Source organism: Jaculus jaculus, chromosome 18, assembly GCF_020740685.1.
Source record: "Jaculus jaculus isolate mJacJac1 chromosome 18, mJacJac1.mat.Y.cur, whole genome shotgun sequence".
NCBI classification, from domain to species: Eukaryota; Metazoa; Chordata; class Mammalia; order Rodentia; family Dipodidae; genus Jaculus; species Jaculus jaculus.
In genome coordinates this window covers 29,443,263-29,460,537 of record NC_059119.1, presented here as the reverse complement: position 1 = coordinate 29,460,537, position 17,275 = coordinate 29,443,263, and the positions used below count along the sequence as shown (strand labels likewise).

Below are 17,275 nucleotides of genomic sequence, written 5' to 3'. Positions count from 1 at the left end.
GACACATGTTTCCCTTGTACATCTGGCTTATGGAATTGAACCTAGGTCCTTTGACTTTTCAGGCAAATGCCTTAACCACTAAGCCATCTCTTCAGCCCCTAAAGGATATTTTCATTGTAATAGCATTGTTTTAATTACTAATGCTTTTTTTGTGTTTGTTTGTTTTGTTTTCCAAGGTAGAGTCTCATTCTAGCCCAGGCTGACCTGGAATTCACTATGTAATCTCAGGGTGGCTTCAAACTCATGGTGATCCTCCTACCTCAGCCTCCCCAAGTGCTGGGATTAAAGGTGTGAGCCACCACGCCTGGCTGTTAATGCATTTTTATCTTATTTTTATTCCAAAAAATCTGCCACCAGGGTGTGCCCTCAAGCCTTTTGGGAGAATTTGGCTTATTTCAACCTTAATAAGAATGAAATTCAGACTATAAAACTGTTTATTCATACTAGATGATTTAAGGATTAAGCACTAGGAGACCATCAGAAGCGGGAACACAGGCGTTGAGACAATGGGAGAGGGCAATAGGGCATATGTGACATTGAAGCAAAAACAAGGCCAGGTGGTGGCAGGGCACATGATGGGCAGGAGGGTGGGGGAGAAGGACAAGTGAGGAAAAATAACAAAAACAATTTTTGTTTGAAAATTCCATAATTAAAGCTAGTACTTTACATTATAATTTAAAAATAAAATCTGAAGCTAGGATGATGGCTGGTGATAAAGTGATTGTCATGCATGAATGAGGACCAGAGTTCCTATCGCTAGCACCCATGTAAATGGAAAATATCAGCTGGCTTCCCAGGGCAAGCAAGCTAGCTAGATCAACTGAATCAGGGAGCTCTGGGTTTGAGAGACCCATGTAAATGTCTAGTCTTCACAAGCACATGAGCACACACATGTACATGGGCCTGCATATACATGTCCACCTACACACATACTTATAAAAAAAGAAATAAAAAAGGAATTCAGCACTGTGGTATGCATACACATGACTAAATTTGAATAGCAATATTTTACTGCTACTATGTGATTACTTGATTTAAAATTTTTTTCACTCATATTATGAGTGTGATAAGCTATCATTGATTCATCTTGAAAATTACTTAAAATTAAAAATAAGTATTTTCAAAATACTTCTTAGAGTTCAGTAAAAAATCTTCAAAGTATAAACTGTAAGTTATTGTACACCTATGTTTCTTGTACAAATTAAGTCTATTTTTCTTCAAACACTAGAAACCTTATATTACCATTAGTTATGTCTCTGAAATCTTGTCATGTTGAGGGTGATTGCCTGTCTATAAAAGAAGAATAATGGTATGACTATAAGGTATTGGAAATATCTGTTGGCTTGTATATAATAGTGTTGTGGTTTGGGGTATTTGCAGAAGTGATTGATGGATACATCCATGCAGCTGTACAGTATTTGAAATGAGAGATGGGAAAGGCCTGTCAGAGCATCTGGTGCCAGTGTGCGATTATTCCCTCAGGAATAGTCATTTACCATAACAGCATTGTGCACTGAACTTTCCTTAGGAGGCACGATAATGGGATATATTATTAAGCTTTGTTCTTTCTGAGGTAATAATACTTTATCCTTTATTATTAACATGAAAAAGTGATTATACAGTGAAGATTACATAGGAGGAGCTTCCTTATTGTTTTTCAGTTCTTTTTTTAAAAAAATTTTTGGTATGTTTTTATGAGAGAGAGAATTGGTGTACTAGGGCCTCCTGCCACTGCTGTTGAACTCAAGAAGCATGTGCCATCTTGTGCAGATGTATGACCTTACACGCTTGTGTCACCTTGTGTGTCTGGATTATGTGGGATATGGAGAGTCGAACACTGGTCCTTAAAGGACCCAGGTTTGATTCCCCACGACCCACATAAGCCAGATGCACAAGGTGGCCTATGTGTCTAGGGTTCATTTGCAGTAGCTGGATGCCCTGGCACACCCATTCTTCTCTTTCTCCCTACCTGCCTCTTTCCCTCTCTCTCTAATAAATAAATAAAAATAAGATATTTTGAAAAATGAAATGTCTAAGCCGGGTGTGGTGGCGCACGCCTTTAATCCCAGCACTCAGGAGGCAGAGGTAGGAGGGTCGCCATGAGTTCAAGGCCACCTTGAGACTCCATAGTGAATTCCAGGTCAGTCTGGGCCAGAGTGAGACCCTACCTCGAAAAACCAAAACAAGAAAAAAAAAATGAAATGTCTTAGAAGGTATTTGATTACTCGTATCATGCTTTAAGAAGTAGCTGAAAGTATTTTCCAAACAGATTGTGTTCCTAGATAAATCATTTGTTTGGTATTAGTATTCATGGTTTTGAAATCCTGTCCTAGTCACAAAAGTCTTATTTTAAGTATCTGATGGCTTGTTTTCTTATTTAAGGTTTTTATTTATTTATTTGAGAGCAGAGACAGGGAGAGGCAAAGAAGGAAAGGGAGGGAGGAGGAAAAGGAGAGAGAGAGTGAATGAATGAGGGCATACCAGGACCTCTTGCTGCTGCAAACGAACTTCAGGTATATGTACCACTTTGGGCATCTGGCTTTACGTGGGTACTGAGGAGTCAAACCCAGGCTGGGAGACTTTGCAAGCAAAAGCCTTTAACCACTGATCCATCTTCCCAGCCCCTGAGAGCTTGACTTCTAAAGTGAGAAATTAGTGACAATGATAAACTCATTAGAAACAGCCATAATTAGGAGATGTTGTAAATGAGGTAGTGAGGGTTGGAAGATCTTTCTCCTTTCTCTCTCCGTCTTTGCTGTTAATGAACTTGATGAGAATGGAAATTAAGAAACCAGAGAGGTGGGGCGTGGTGGTGCACAACTTTAACCCCAGCTTTGGGAGGCAGAGGTAAGAGTATTACCACTTCAAGGCCATCCAGAGACTACATAGTGAATTCCAGGTGAGCCTAAGCTAGAAGAGACTGCATGGAATCCATGAAATAGGTATTAGCAGCCCTTGGAGTAGAATCTCATGAAAAGTGTCTGAAAATAAAAGAACAATTGTGGCACAAGTTATAGGTTGCTAACCACTTGCTGTTCCAAAAAGTGCCCATGGTTGACACTGATGAGGTGAAGTTCATACAGACTTGAAACATTCTCCACTACATAGCAGAGAAGCACCAACTCTTTTTTATTTTTATTTTTTCCCAAGGTAGGGTCTCACTCTAGCCCAGGCTGACCTGGAATAACCAACTCTTTATCATGGACTTCAAAGAGAGAGCACTGATTGTCATGTATGTGGAGGGGACACTGAATTGGCTGGAACTGTTAATCATGCATCCTTTGTGAAAGAAAGTGGTTAGCATGTCCCAGAAGGCTGTAATTATTTCCCTGTGTTGAAAGAGTTTTTAAAGGATCAGAGAAGTTTCTTGTTGGGAATCAGCTCAATCTTCTGGGTATGATTCTATCACTGTGAGTTCAAGGCCACCTGAGACTGCATAGTGAATTCCAGGTCAGCCTGGGCTAGTGTGAGACCCTACCTCAAAAAAAAAAAAAAAAAAAAGGATTTTGGGGAAAGGAGATCCTAGACATGAATGATGCAACACACAGTATAAGAATAGAGCTGGGTCAATAAAGATGCCATTTGGACACTGCCATCTCTAGGGACAGACTTCTATTTACAAATTGCTGGGTTACTCTATAGACAGTTCTCACACAGATTTCATCAAAGGGGGCTTCTTGCTGCTGGGCTCAAGGAATCTCTTAATTATATGGCTTTTATACAATTTCACTGTATACTCCTTGAGGCGAGGACATGTAGAAAGGATAGTAGGACTTTTCTCTTTTAGAGAGAAAATGGTTTGTGGTAGAATTATACCCAGAAGATTCAGCTGATTCCCAACAAGAAACCAAGGGCTTCAGCAATGGCCTGTAATGTTTTGGGGGGTATCAAGGACCTCCCTGGCCAACAACTCACTGGAATGTATCCCATCCCTGGCACTGAAAATTTTCTAGCAACAATCTATGGCTCCTGAATGTTATATTGTCCAAAACAGTAGGTTTCCATATTAATTATTTATATCCTTTCAGATTTTGATTAGCCCTCCCTCCACCTTTCCTTTACTCAATCTCTTCCCCTGACCTCACTTAGGCCTTTTCACCTCCCCACCCCCATTAATGTGATGTTTTGAAAAGCTTTTTTTTTTTTTTGGTTTTCTGAGGTAGGTCTCACTCTAGCTCAGGCTGACCTGGAATTCACTAGTCTCAGGGTGGCCTCAAACTCATGGTGATCCTCCTACTTTTGCCTCCCATGTGCTGGAATTAAAGGCTTGTGCCACCACACCCTGCCTTGAAAAACTTTTGCGGGGGAGGTTTCTATTTAAGTCTGATTTGGTTGTTCAATGTGTGTAGTTACTTCCATCTTGATGATGAGTGTGCCAGGATCCCATGTTCTCCCAAGGCTCCTTTTTCTTTCTGTATATCTAAACCCAGTATTTGGCCTTCATAATTTTTAATGTCCAAAAACAACATAGGATCTAGTAAAGGATTTTCCTCTGAGCTATATAGTAAGGCAAATGGTAGTAATGAGTGTAGTTGATATCAGTCAGTATTTATCAATTACAAAAAAAGATCACATTGCCTGCTTGCTTCCCTCACCCACCAATCCTGCCCTTTTGCTAATATCTGCTGATGGGAGGGGAGGGAGAGAGCTGTGTCAGTGACCGCTTGACTTACTCAAACAACAATCCAGTTAATCTAAGAATAAGTATGGATTACATCCAATGTAAATTAAAAGACTATAAAAACTTTCTCGTTTATCCTTAGAGCACATTATCTCAAATGTTTATAAGCTGTGCTTTTTATCAGTGTTTCCCAGATTTGAGTTATAACACTTTTATTTAAAAACATATTTATTTACTTACTTTTTTTTTTTTTCTCGAGGTAGGGTCTCACTCTAGCCCAGGCTCACCTGGAATTCACTAGGAGTCTCAGGGTGGCCTCGAACTCACGGTGATCCTCCTATCTCTGCCTCTCAAGTGCTGGGATTAAAGGCATGCGCCACCACACCCGGTTTTATTTACTTACTGATTGATTGGTGTGTGTGCTCACATGTGCACACTCATGGAGATCATAAGACAGATTTTAGGTATCAGTCCCTGCCTCCTACCTCCTTTCAGGCAGGGACTCTGTTGGTACCCCTCTCCGTTTCCCAAGCTATGGTCATGCTGGCATTATAGAAGCTCACCACAGCTTCTGGCTTTTCCAATGGAGTCTGGGGAATTGAAATCAGGTTCTCAAACTTGTGCAACAAGTGCTTTATCCACTTAGTTACCTCTCCAGCTCTGAAATGCTTTCAGAATTAATAAGGAGACCTTGAATAGCTGTTGGGAAAAGAAGTAGAAAGAGGGGGACTCTGGCCAGCCCTGCCTTGTGTCACTACTGCAGACCCCTGAGAACATATCATCTGCTCTCTGTCATTGCTTTTATGCTTTTGCATTCATTTAAATATAATTTTTAACCTATTTTGATGCCGTGAGATAAATGCTTTAGACAGTCTTATTTAGGTCCATGAATTAATTAGCTGCTAATTTTTGAAACATACCTTCTTAAATCTGAAAATATTAGACTGGCTATTATTGAAAACCCTCTGTACTTTATTACAATTTGGAGAACATTTTTATTGAAGCCATAATTGTCGTGGGTGATACACATGAGAGATCACCCTGTGGCTGGCCTGTCAGACTTTCATGAGCCTTCAGAAATTAAGGGGAATAAGTGAGTTTGTTTTCTTGTAAGCTGTCACATTCTTCTCGTCAAAGTGTCAGCCTGAGCTGTACATAGATAAATGTTAGAAACATTCACCTTCTCTAGCTGGTTTTTTACTTCTACATAATTTAGTGCTATAATTTTTCTTTTTCTTCTGGTGTTTTAGTATTTTTGTACCCTAAAAACATGCCTGAAAACTCAGTAGCTCTGAAACATTTTAGTAGTTTTGACTTGTTATTTTTTATTTTTGAAATAACAATTTTTGTCTTGGATTTGGGGTATACTAGAAAAATCTCCAATAAGCTTAAGATCTATTACAGAACACTGAGTCCAAGCCATTCATGGTGGTGCATTCCTTTAATCCCAGCACTCAGAGGTAGAGGTGGGAGGTTGCCATGAGTTCGAGGCCACCCTGAAACTACATAGTGAATTCCAGGTGTGTCTGAGCTAGAGTGAGACACTATCTCAAAAAACCAAACCAAAATAAACAAACAAAAAAAAACCAAGCTAGTTTATTTTGCTAAGCTTTGGAGAAGAGGATGAGGTTTGTAAAATCAGCTAACCCAGAGAGCAGATATCATTAATTTAATAAGTGTTTTTATCAATATTGTTACACACTAAACACTGTTCTAGGCATACTGAATCAAGCCATAAATCTTGTCTTAAGGAACCTTTAGTAAGTCTTAGAGAGCATGTCTATAAATAACATAAATCAGAAAACTTGGGCCAGCGAGAAGTCTCATCAGTTAAAAGTGTTTGCTTGCAAAGCCTGGTGGCCCAGCTGTGATGCCCTACTATGCATGTAAAGCCAGATGCAAAAAAGTGGCACAAACACCTGTTGTTTTTTTGCAGTGGCAAGAGATCCTGGCAACCCATGCATACACATGCACACAAATAAGTTTAAAAAAATCTTAAGCATCTTATTTTTTAAAAAATGCAGAAAAATTGCAAGAAGGAACTGAAGAGAAAATACAGGCTTTGAAGCCAAATATTATTTGAACAAGAAATCCAAAAGATAAGAGTTGCCAAGTATGTAAGAGGTAGACAAGGGTGTGTGTGTATTTATATACATATATGTGTATGTCAGCTATTTGATATTAAATACTTAATGTGTAGTTATTCGGTCATGTAAATGTCTAACTCAGGAGGTTGTGCTATATTGAAAAGTCAGTAGAATGCCACTGGAAGCTTTCCAGTGGGACAGGAACACCCCAGGGTGTACTTGGGTAGAAACTAAAGCAGCAACAGTCAGATCCTGTGGTTTTCCTGGTGAGCCTAGATGGGGGCAGAGTTAGGGTAGCTAAGTAGTGACCAAGAAGAGGTAACTCCTGCTGATCAGTCAGCAGCTAGTTGATGTGGGTGTGATTCAAAGAGAAGGTGGCTCCAGAATGGTTGTGAATTATTGGTCCATTTGCTCATAGTACTTTGCATTTGTATATGGAGCATTGGGACTCATAAAACATTGCAACCTCCATAGCTATATGAGTTAAACAGAGTCAGAGTGAAATTGAAATATTGATAAGGAAATGAATTTAGAATTTTTGTGTTAGTGAGTAAATGCAGGTCTGATCATATAAGTATTATTTTTCAGTTTCTTGGCCAGCACTCATTTCTCTAAAATAATCCTCATAGTGACCTGGAAGAATAGCCCTGGCATCTGGTCTCAGTGTCTGCCATTAAGTTTATAAATGTGAGCAAACCTTCTTTGAACTTTAATTTTACTAAATGTTCTTACCTTTTCTGTCCTGTAGAATAACTTTCAAGATGAAATATTTTCATTGTTACCAACTTCATGGGGCTTTTTAAAAAAAATTTGTGTATGTAATGTGGCATGTGTGTGTATGTGCACATGTGCACGCAAGTGTATGTGTGTGTGAGTACATGTGTGTGTGCATGCATGCGTGTTATGCATTGTTTGTGTCCTTGTGGCGCCTGATGCACTTGCCTGCAGTGGGATGTGCTTGTCTTCAGGGACCAGAGGGGACCATCAGGTGTTTCACTCCAAGGCTCTTCTGTCTGTTCTTATTTGAGCCAGTTTTACTGATCCTGGAAGCTTGCTGTTTTTCTGCAAATTTTTGGTTTTTTTCCAATCTTTTTTCTGCTGTGGGATCGTATTATATAGACATGTGTGGCCATACCCACCTGTTTATGAAGATCCTGGGAATCAAACTCAAGTGGTCTCTCAGGCCTTTTGTTTAAATACTGAGCTATCTCTTCAGCACCCAACTCTATATTTTGATGTTTTGTTATGTTTGCAGTAGTGGTGATTAAATCCATGGCCCTGTACATGTTAGTCAGACAGTCACCCACTTAATTGTATCCCCAGCTTTTTCGCTATTACCAACTCTTCACTAAGCAAGTGATAATGAATATTGTATACTATACTTGGTAGTGGAGATATACTATGTTCAGTGTTGTATACATTACAAAAGAGAAAAACTTAAATAATTATAAACTTACAGGTCCTTTTATAGGTTTGTGTGTTTGAATACAGTGTAGTGAAGGAAGGAACAATTAAGCAAGTCAGGGAAGGCTTCCCAGCACCTTGTGAAGGTGTAATCTTTGTTTAGCAGTGCTGAAGTATTAAGGTAGAAGGGAACAAAAATGAGTCATCTTCATACATAAGAGTGGCTGTTCTCTTTTTGAAGGCCTTATGTAGTTCCGCAATGTATTTTCATTTTATGGATGGGCTTTTTCATTTAATGTATAGGCTGACAGAAATGTAATAATGTCCATAACCCAAAAATATATTTGGACTTCAAGAAATGGCTCAATGGTTAAAAACACTTGCTGGCCTGGGGAGATGGCTCAGCAGTTAAGGCACTTGCCTGCAAACTCTAAGGACCCAAGTTCAATTCCCCAATACCCACACAAAGCCTGATGCACTAAGTGGCACATGCATCTGAAGTTTGTTTGCAGTGGCAAGAAGCCCTGGTTTATCCATGCTTCCTTGCTCACTCTCTCTTTCAAATAAATACTTTTCTTAAAAAAGCATACTTGCTATGTCAGTGTGATGGAAAACCTGAGTTTGGATCTCCAGAACCCACATATAAACTAAATGTAGTAGCATAGGCACCTGTAATCCCAGCATGCCTACAACAAGATGGGAGGCAGAGCTAGGAGAATCCCACAAGCTTGTGGTCCAGCTAGTCTGGCCTATACAGCAGCTAACAACTGGAGAGACCCTGCCTCAAACAAAGTGAAGTTGACAACCGACACCCCAAGTTGTCCTCTGAATTCTATATGTACCCTGTGGCAAATGCATGCTTATGCATATATATATATATATACCACTCTTTGTGTATAATTATATACATATATAAATGGATTATAAAGAAGGATAGATGTGTGTAATAAATAAATGTTAATTATAGAAACTAAATAAGTAGGTATTTAGGTGTTCCATGTATAGTTATTTTAACTTTGCTATTCAAAGTGATCTAATCAAAAGTTTTTTGAGAGCCAGGTGTGGTGGCACACACCTTTAATCCCAGCATTTGGGAGGCAGGGGTAGGAGGATTGTCATGAGTTCGAGGCCACCCTGAGACTCCATAGTGAATTCCAGGTCAGCCTGGTCTAGAGTAAGACCCTACCTCGAAAAAAAAAAAAATTTTTTTTTTTTTGATAAGTGAGTTTACAGCTGTTTTCAAGTAACCTATAAAAAGATTAGAAAATATAAAAAATGAAATGATACACTTAAGTTGTAACATCAGTAGTTATATCAAATGTAAATGTTCTAAATCCTTTTATTGAAAGATTTAGAGTGAATTAAAAAAGTGACATACTGGGGCTGAGAGAGATGGCTTAGCCATTAAGGTGCTTGTCTGCAAAGCCAAAGGACCCAGGTTTGATTTCCCAGGACCCACGTAAGCCAGGTGCACATGGTGGCACATGCATCTGGAATCTGTTTGTATGTCCATTCTTCTGTCTATCTCTTAAATAAGTAAATAAAAATATTTTTTTAAGTGACACACTGCTACAAGAAGTCATTTCAGATAACTATATATGTCAATTAACCATGAAAGATGTTTTGCATGTGTAGTACTGTGTTCTACCACCATAATGAAATATCCTAGGCTGGGTACTTTGGTTTTCTTTTTGTTTTTTTTTTATATATTTTTTTTTCATTTTATTTATTTATTTATTTGAGAGTGACAGACAGAGAGAAAGACAGATAGAGGGAGAGAGAGAGAATGGGCGCGCCAGGGCTTCCAGCCACTGCAAACGAACTCCAGACACGTGCGCCCCCTTGTGCATCTGGCTAATGTGGGACCTGGGGAACCGAGCCTCGAACTGGGGTCCTTAGACTTCACAGGCAAGCGCTTAACCGCTAAGCCATCTCTCCAGCCCACTTTTTTTTATCTTTTTATTTATTTATTGTATTTTATTTATTTATTTTAAATTGTAAGCATTTTTCTTTTTTTCTTTTTATTTATTTGAGAGTGACACAGAAAGAGGCAGAGAGAAAGAGGAGGGAGGGAGGGAGGGAAGGAGGGAGAGGGAGAGGGAGAGAATGGGCACACCAGGGCCTCCAGCCACTGCAAATGAACTTTAGATGTGTGCACCCTTGTGTATCTGGCTAATGTGGGTCATGGAGAATTGAGCCTTGAACCAGGGTCCTTAGGCTCACAGGCAAGCGCTTAACCGCTAAGCCATCTCTCCAGCCATGTTTATTTATTTATTTTGCTTTCCAAGTTAGGGTTTTACTCTAGCCCAGGCTGACCTATACCTCACTATGTAGTCTCAGAGTGGTCTTGAACTCACAGCAATCCTCCTGCCTGTGTCCCAAGTGCTGGGATTAAAGGCATGCATCACTACACCCAGCCTGTTTTAAATTTCTTGTCCCTTTGTTTTTGAGCCAGTGACCTCATGCATGTTGGAAAGCACTGTACCACTGAACTACATTCCCAGCTTTCTTGTCACTTTTTAAAACCTTTTTATTAAGCCGGACGTGGTAGTGCACGCCTTAATCCCAGCACTAGGGAGGCAGAGGTAGGAGGATTGCCATGACTTCAAGGACATCCTGAGACTACATAATGAATCCATGTCAGCCTGGGCCAGAGTGAGACCCTACCTTGAAAAAAAAAAAAAAAATTTTCTTTTTTATTGACAACCTCCATATGTATACACAGTGTACCTTGATCCTAATACCCTTCTACCACCTTCCTTTGTCCCTCCTCCACTGAGCATTTTTTTTCTAGTCCTTGTTTTATTTTGATGCAATCAGGTGTTTTTTTTTTTTTGAGGCAAGCCCAATAGGTTGTCCCTTCTTTTTTATTTAGGAGAGAGAGAAGGTGGTTAGAGAATGGCACGCCAGGGTCTCCAGCCCCTCAAATGAACTCCAGACCCATGTCCCATCTTGTATATCTGCCGTTACATGGGTACTGGGGAATTGAACCTGGGTCCTTAGGCTTCACAGGCAAATGCCGTAATGGATAAACCATCTCTGCATCCCTCTTCTGCCTTAAAAAATATTTTTATTTATTTACTTATATGAGAGAAAGTGAAAGACAAAGAGGCAGACAGAATGAGTATGGGCACATCAGGGCCACCTGCCACTGCAAACGAACTCCAGATCTTTGCACTACTTTGTGTATCTGTCTTTACTTGGGTATTGGAGAATCAAACCTAGACCTTTAGGCTTTGCAAGCAAGTACCTTAAGCTGCTGAGCCATCTCTCCAGCCCCACCCCTTCTTTTGCCTCCTATCATGCAGGTCCTCTGTAGGTAGGTAGCGTCAGCCAGCCACTGTGAGGTCATGAGTGGCCCACTTTGTGTCTGGAAGACAATATTTCAAAGCACTCTTCACCTCCCTTTGGGTCTTACATTATTTCCGCCAGCTCTTCCACAAAGGTCACTGAGTTGAAGCCTGGACACTTTACAAAGAAAAGTCATTTATGTAGCTCCGAATTCTGGAGGATCAAGGGCTGGTAATATTTCTGTCCCATGTAAATAGCATTGTGGGAGGACTAAGTGAAAAAGAGATTTCATGGTGAGGCAGAAAGCCAGAGAGATAGGGAAGGGGCTTTTCTATTATAACGCTCTTGTGAGAATTAACTCCCGTCTTATTAATCTGTGCCAGAGACTTACAGTAGATCAACCTCTTAAAGGCTGGATATGACTTTCTAAAACTGCCACATTGAAGACCAGTCTCCCAAGCATGAGTCGTTGGAAAACACACTATCATCAAATCCTAGCTGGAAACACAATACTCCATGGGTGAATGACTTTTAAAAAGTGTAGAATGTTGAAATTATGTTAAACGGCTTAGTAATGAAAAAGAGAGCGCTATTAATACTTGCCACAACCTGAGTGACTCTCAGAGACATTGTTCTCAATGAGAAAAGTGATTTGAAAGAACTCAGCAGTATAATTTTACTTAGGTGACATGATAAAATTATGGAGATGGAAAACAGATTAGTGGTTGCTAAGGATGAGAAACAATGAGAAGAGCAGCTATAAATGGGTAGCATGAGTTCTGTGTTGTAATGGAACAATTCTGTTACCCTGATGTTGATGCAGATAGGCATGTGTGCTAAAATGGCATAGAACAGTACACAGTTTCCACTATTCACTTACTGGTTTTGATAGTTTATCTTATAGGTATATAAAATATAACCCATTGAAGCTGGGCATGGTGGCGCATGTCTTTAATCCTAGCACTCAGAAGGCAGAGGTAGGTGGAGTGCCGTGTATTCAAGGCCACCCTGAGACTACATTGTGAATTTTAGGTCAGCCTGAGCTAGAGCAAGACCCTACCTTGACAAACCAAAAAATACATATATAGATATATGTATGTGTGTGTGTGTGTGTGTGTGTGTGTGTGTGTGTGAGAGAGAGAGAGAGAGAGAGAGAGAGAGAGAGATCATTGAGGGAAACTGGGTACAAGTCATCCTGAACTTCACTGTACGATTTTTATGACATCCTGTCAATTACTTCAAAATGAAAAAGGCTTACAAAGCAAAAAAGGTACATTATAAGCATGCATAGTTTGAATTGCTTTAATAAATGAATTAATATACTTTACATATTTTTGACTATAGGAAAGCAAGTATCTTTAGTTTGTATCTCTAAAAAAGAATATGTTCTATGAACACATGACTAAAAAATTAGATCAAAAGAAGCTTATGAGGAGGCAGTCACTTAACTATCCTGAACTCCGTCCCCTGCCCTTTTTTTAAGACAATTTCTCTAGCCCTGTCTACCCTTGGACTTGTGGAAGTCCTCCTTTTTGTGCCTTTGGAGTGCTGGGATTGCAGATGTGAACCAAAACTGCCTTCCCTCTATTTTGTTTTCAATATGATTATGCTGACTTTTTCCCAATTTAGGAAGTTAAGATGTGGATATCACATTTCTCCCATCACCACTGAATGATTCCTCCATCCCCACCCCCCACCCAACACACCTCAAAGTAGGGTCTCATTCTAGCCCAGGCTGACCTGGAATTCACTATGTAATCTCAGGTTGCCCTCAAACTCACAGTGATCCTCCTACCTCTGCCTCCTGAAAGCTGGGATTAAAGATGTGTGCCACCATGCCTGGCTGTCACCACGTAATTTCTGCCTCCTCATTTTCCTTTAATAATTGTCAAATTCATTTCAGGTACATCAATAGTTTGGTTTATTTTTTCAGTAGATATATAAAAACTTCAAATCTTCTGTAATTTCTTGGTTAATAATTATCTTGTGTTTGTTTGCTTGCTTGTAGAGTTGAGAAATAGATGAAAGTGGACCACAAATGTCATCTTTTTATGCATCAAAGTATGATATAGAAATTATTGTTTTAACTTGCCTAGTGTGCCTAACAAGGGAGATTTCTAAGATTATGTGAAACCTCATTGTTTCTTAGCTAATATGTTAGATTTGGTAAGTATAGTATGTGCCAGACGAATTAGCGTAGCTTCATAGTGATTTCTTTAGGTTAAAAATTGGGGCTGGAACAATGGCTCATCAGTTAAAGATATTTGCTTGCAAAGCCTAATAGTCTGGATTCAGTTCCATGTAAAGCCAGATGCACAAAGTGGCACATATGTATGGAGTTCGTTTGTGGTGGCAGGAGGACCTCGTGCACCCATAGTCATGATCTGTGTGTGTGTGTGTGTGTGTGTGTGTGTGTGTGTGTGTCTGTCTGTCTGTCTGTCTGTCTCAAATAAATAAATAATTTTTTGTTTTATTTTTGGTTTTTCAAGGTAGGGTCTCTCTCACTCTAGCTCAGGCTGACCTGGAATTCACTATGTAGTCTCAGGGTGGCCTTGAACTCATGGCAATCTTCCTACCTCTGCCTCCCAAGTGCTGGGGTTAAAGGCATGCACCACCACACCCAGCAAATCAAATTTTTTTTAAATTCGAAACTAAATGGATTCTTGAGGGTTTCTGCTAAAGCCTTGGTGGTTAGCAATTTTCAGGAGGTTGAGCCAAGGGCAGAATGCATGACTTTTTATTTGAAAGTATGACATTTGATTATGGATACTGTTAGTGCAAGAGAGGGGTGATTTGGAAGATAGTTAATTTGCTTCCAGAGGGCTTTTAGGTGAGTCAGTACAGTCAGAAACAGTAAGCTGATTGGTGTTGCTGTTGATGGTACTATACATGCATACATATGTGATGGGGTTTCATAGGAAGTGGGTTTATCGCTCAATCTTAACAAAAACATTTGTCCACTGGTTACTATTTGTCATAGTTCACATGATGTATTTTCTTGGTTTTAGGTACTTGAAGAAGCAGAAGCCCAGCACTTGTATCAGTCCATTTTACCTGATATGGTAAAAATTGCACTCTGCCTGCCTAATATTTGCACTCAGGTTAGTGAATATAACTTTCACAGTGCTTTCCTGAGACTCCCAGTTAGATTTCCTTTAAATGGTAAAGGTGGGTGGGGTCAAAAATACTGTTAAAAAAATGTGGTAGCTTTATCACAGAAAGGGTTGGGGCTAGAGACAATGTCTCTCACACACACACACACACACACCCCAAAAAAAAAAAAAAAAAAAAACAGTATAAATGCAGAATTCGATTTTTGAGCTTAATGTTATACTTCTGAAGTTTGTCTAGACATCATTTCCCTTTTAGATTTAGACAATCTGTCTTTCAAAAGAATCATTATGGGTCTGGAGAAATGGCTCAGCAGTTAAGGCACTTGCCTGCAAAGCCCAAGGACTCATGTTCGATTCTACAGGTCCTGCATAAGCCAGACACACAGGTGGCACACACACACACAAGGTGTTACACGCATCTGGAGTTTGATTATAGTGGCTGGTGTCCCTGGCATGCCAATTCTCTCTCTCCTCTGTCCCTCCCCACACGCTTTCTTGCTCTCTAGCATTAAAAAAAAGCCAGTCTGTTGGGCTTGCCTCTAAAAAATAAAATAAAAACAATCATTATGGGACTGGAAAGGTTGCTCAATGGTTAAGGTACTTGCTTGCAAACCATAATGACCATGGTTCTATTGCCTAGTACTCACATAAGTCAGGTGCACAAAGTGACACATGCATCTGCAGTTCATTTGCAGTAGCTAGAGGCCCTCTGGTTTACCCATGCGCGCGCAAACACACACACACACTCTGTCTCTCTCTCTCTCTTCTCATCTCTGTGCAAGCAAATATATATATGGAATACCAGTTTGGTTAAAGAAAGTAATCATGCCGGGCGTGGTGGCACATGCCTTTAATCCCAGCATTTGGGAGGCAGAGGTAGGTGGACAGCTGTGAGTTCAAGGCCACCCTAAGATTACATAGTGAACTCCAGGTCATCCTAGGCTAGAGTGAGCCCCTACCTTGAAAAAACAAAAACAAACAAACAAAAAACATATGGTAAGACATACTAATTGATTTGCTATAATTGTTTCAAGATTGGCTTGATACTACATACTTTTCCTCACTTCCCTACAAAGTAGTAAGTAATTATAACAAAGAGTTCTTTGTGCTTTAACTTGTACTTTAAAAAAATATTTTTTTTTATTTATTTGAGAGAGAGATTGTGAGACAGAAAGAATGGATGCACTAGAGCCTGTAGCCACTGCAAACGAACTCCAGATGCTTGTGCCACCTTGTGTATATAGTTTTTGGGGGTACTGGGTTGTCGAGGGTTTTAACTACTAAGCCATCTCTCCAGCTCCTTTTGTTAACTTTTTAAAAGAACAAGGAAAAACATACTATATGACTTCATTTTGTCTGGAATGTATCAACTATATATTAGTACATAACATAATCTCAAATTTGAATGACTTCAAAGAATGAACATTTCTTGAGCCAGTTTCTGCTGGTCATGAGTTGGGGAGCAGCTTAGTTGAATTAATTGTGGCTCAGGGTTTCCCTTGTGGCCACAGTCAGAATGTATGCCAGTGCTGAGGTCATCTAAAGGCCTGACTGTGGCTCGAGGACCCACTTAGTTGGTTTACTTGCATAGCTTTGACAGACCTCATTTGGGCTCTTCATAGGCTAATTGGAGCACACATGACTTGGTATGGCTTCCGCAGTTCCAGGAAGAGAGCAAGAAAGCTGAACTGCCTTTTATGATGGGTTTCGGCCAGTGCTGTACTGTCTCTCTGTTTACTGGGGGCTAGTCACTTAGTCTGACCCATGTCCAAGGAGAGAGGAACTAGCATCTTAAAGGAGATGTGTTAAGGAACTTGTGGATGAGTCAGAACCTCAGAGAGGTTTGCTGTTTTGTCCTTCATAATGTTTTCACTATATTTCTCACAGCTATGGTCGGAATTTGCCTTTATCTTTACTTACTTCTAGAACTAGCTTCCTTGCAGCATGGATTTTAGCCAGACTAACCAGGCTTCTGCAAAGTGTTGTTGTTCTATGGAGGCCCTATGGATGTTTTGGGTGGAAAAATGTCTCTGCCTGTGTGGGATGGTCCCACTCATTGCATACCCCATACTCAAAAGTACTCCAGATATGTCCAGGTACTGACTTGGAAACCATACTGTCTTCTGTCAAGAAGCCGTGAATGTTTTTCACTGTGCCACATTTGGTAGCATTTTACTATGATGTTTTCAGTGCTGTGTAACTTTGGTTTCACCTTAATAATAGTACATTACATCTAAAGGAAAATTTGCTATCATTAGGGAAAATATATTTTAAGCCACTTTGTTTAACTTGTGACTTTGTATGTTTCCTCTCGCTGGGAGAACTCCTGTTTGTATCTCTGGGTGTTTTTGTTTGTTTGTTTTGTTTTGTTTTTCAAGGCAGGGTCTTACTCTAGCTCAGGCTGACCTGGAATTCACTCTGTAGTCTCAGGGTGGCCTCGAACTCACAGCGATCCTCCTACCTCTGCCTCCCGAGTGCTGGGAGTGTTTTTTTAAATTCTACGTGCCAGTTCTTAATTGACAGTATGGAGGCCAGACATAGTTCACTTCATCTTTTTCTCATCCTCACCACTCACTGTTGGAGAGAGCTTCCTTTTGATCACAGTCGTCCAAATTTGTAAGTTATGTCTCTTGGTAGAATTAAATAAGATTTATGTCTATGCAGCTATTTATCCTGACTTAGAATCACATTTGTTTGTATTTATTTATTTATTTGAGAAGGGGGGTGAGGATGGGCCCAGCAGGGTCTCTAGCCACTGC

General features: G+C 40.0%; 1 protein-coding gene and 1 pseudogene across 1 annotated transcript in view; both read left to right on the top strand.

Moving 5' to 3' along the window:
* Positions 1–17,275, top strand: part of Parg (poly(ADP-ribose) glycohydrolase) — a 133,048-nt gene that overhangs the window by 45,869 nt on the left and 69,904 nt on the right. Inside the window, exon 8 of the mRNA XM_004658049.3 lies at positions 14,412–14,504. Within this exon, the coding sequence (XP_004658106.3) occupies positions 14,412–14,504 (93 nt within the window). The remainder of the gene's footprint in view (positions 1–14,411; positions 14,505–17,275) is intronic.
* Positions 2,925–3,414, top strand: LOC123455823 (annotated as a pseudogene).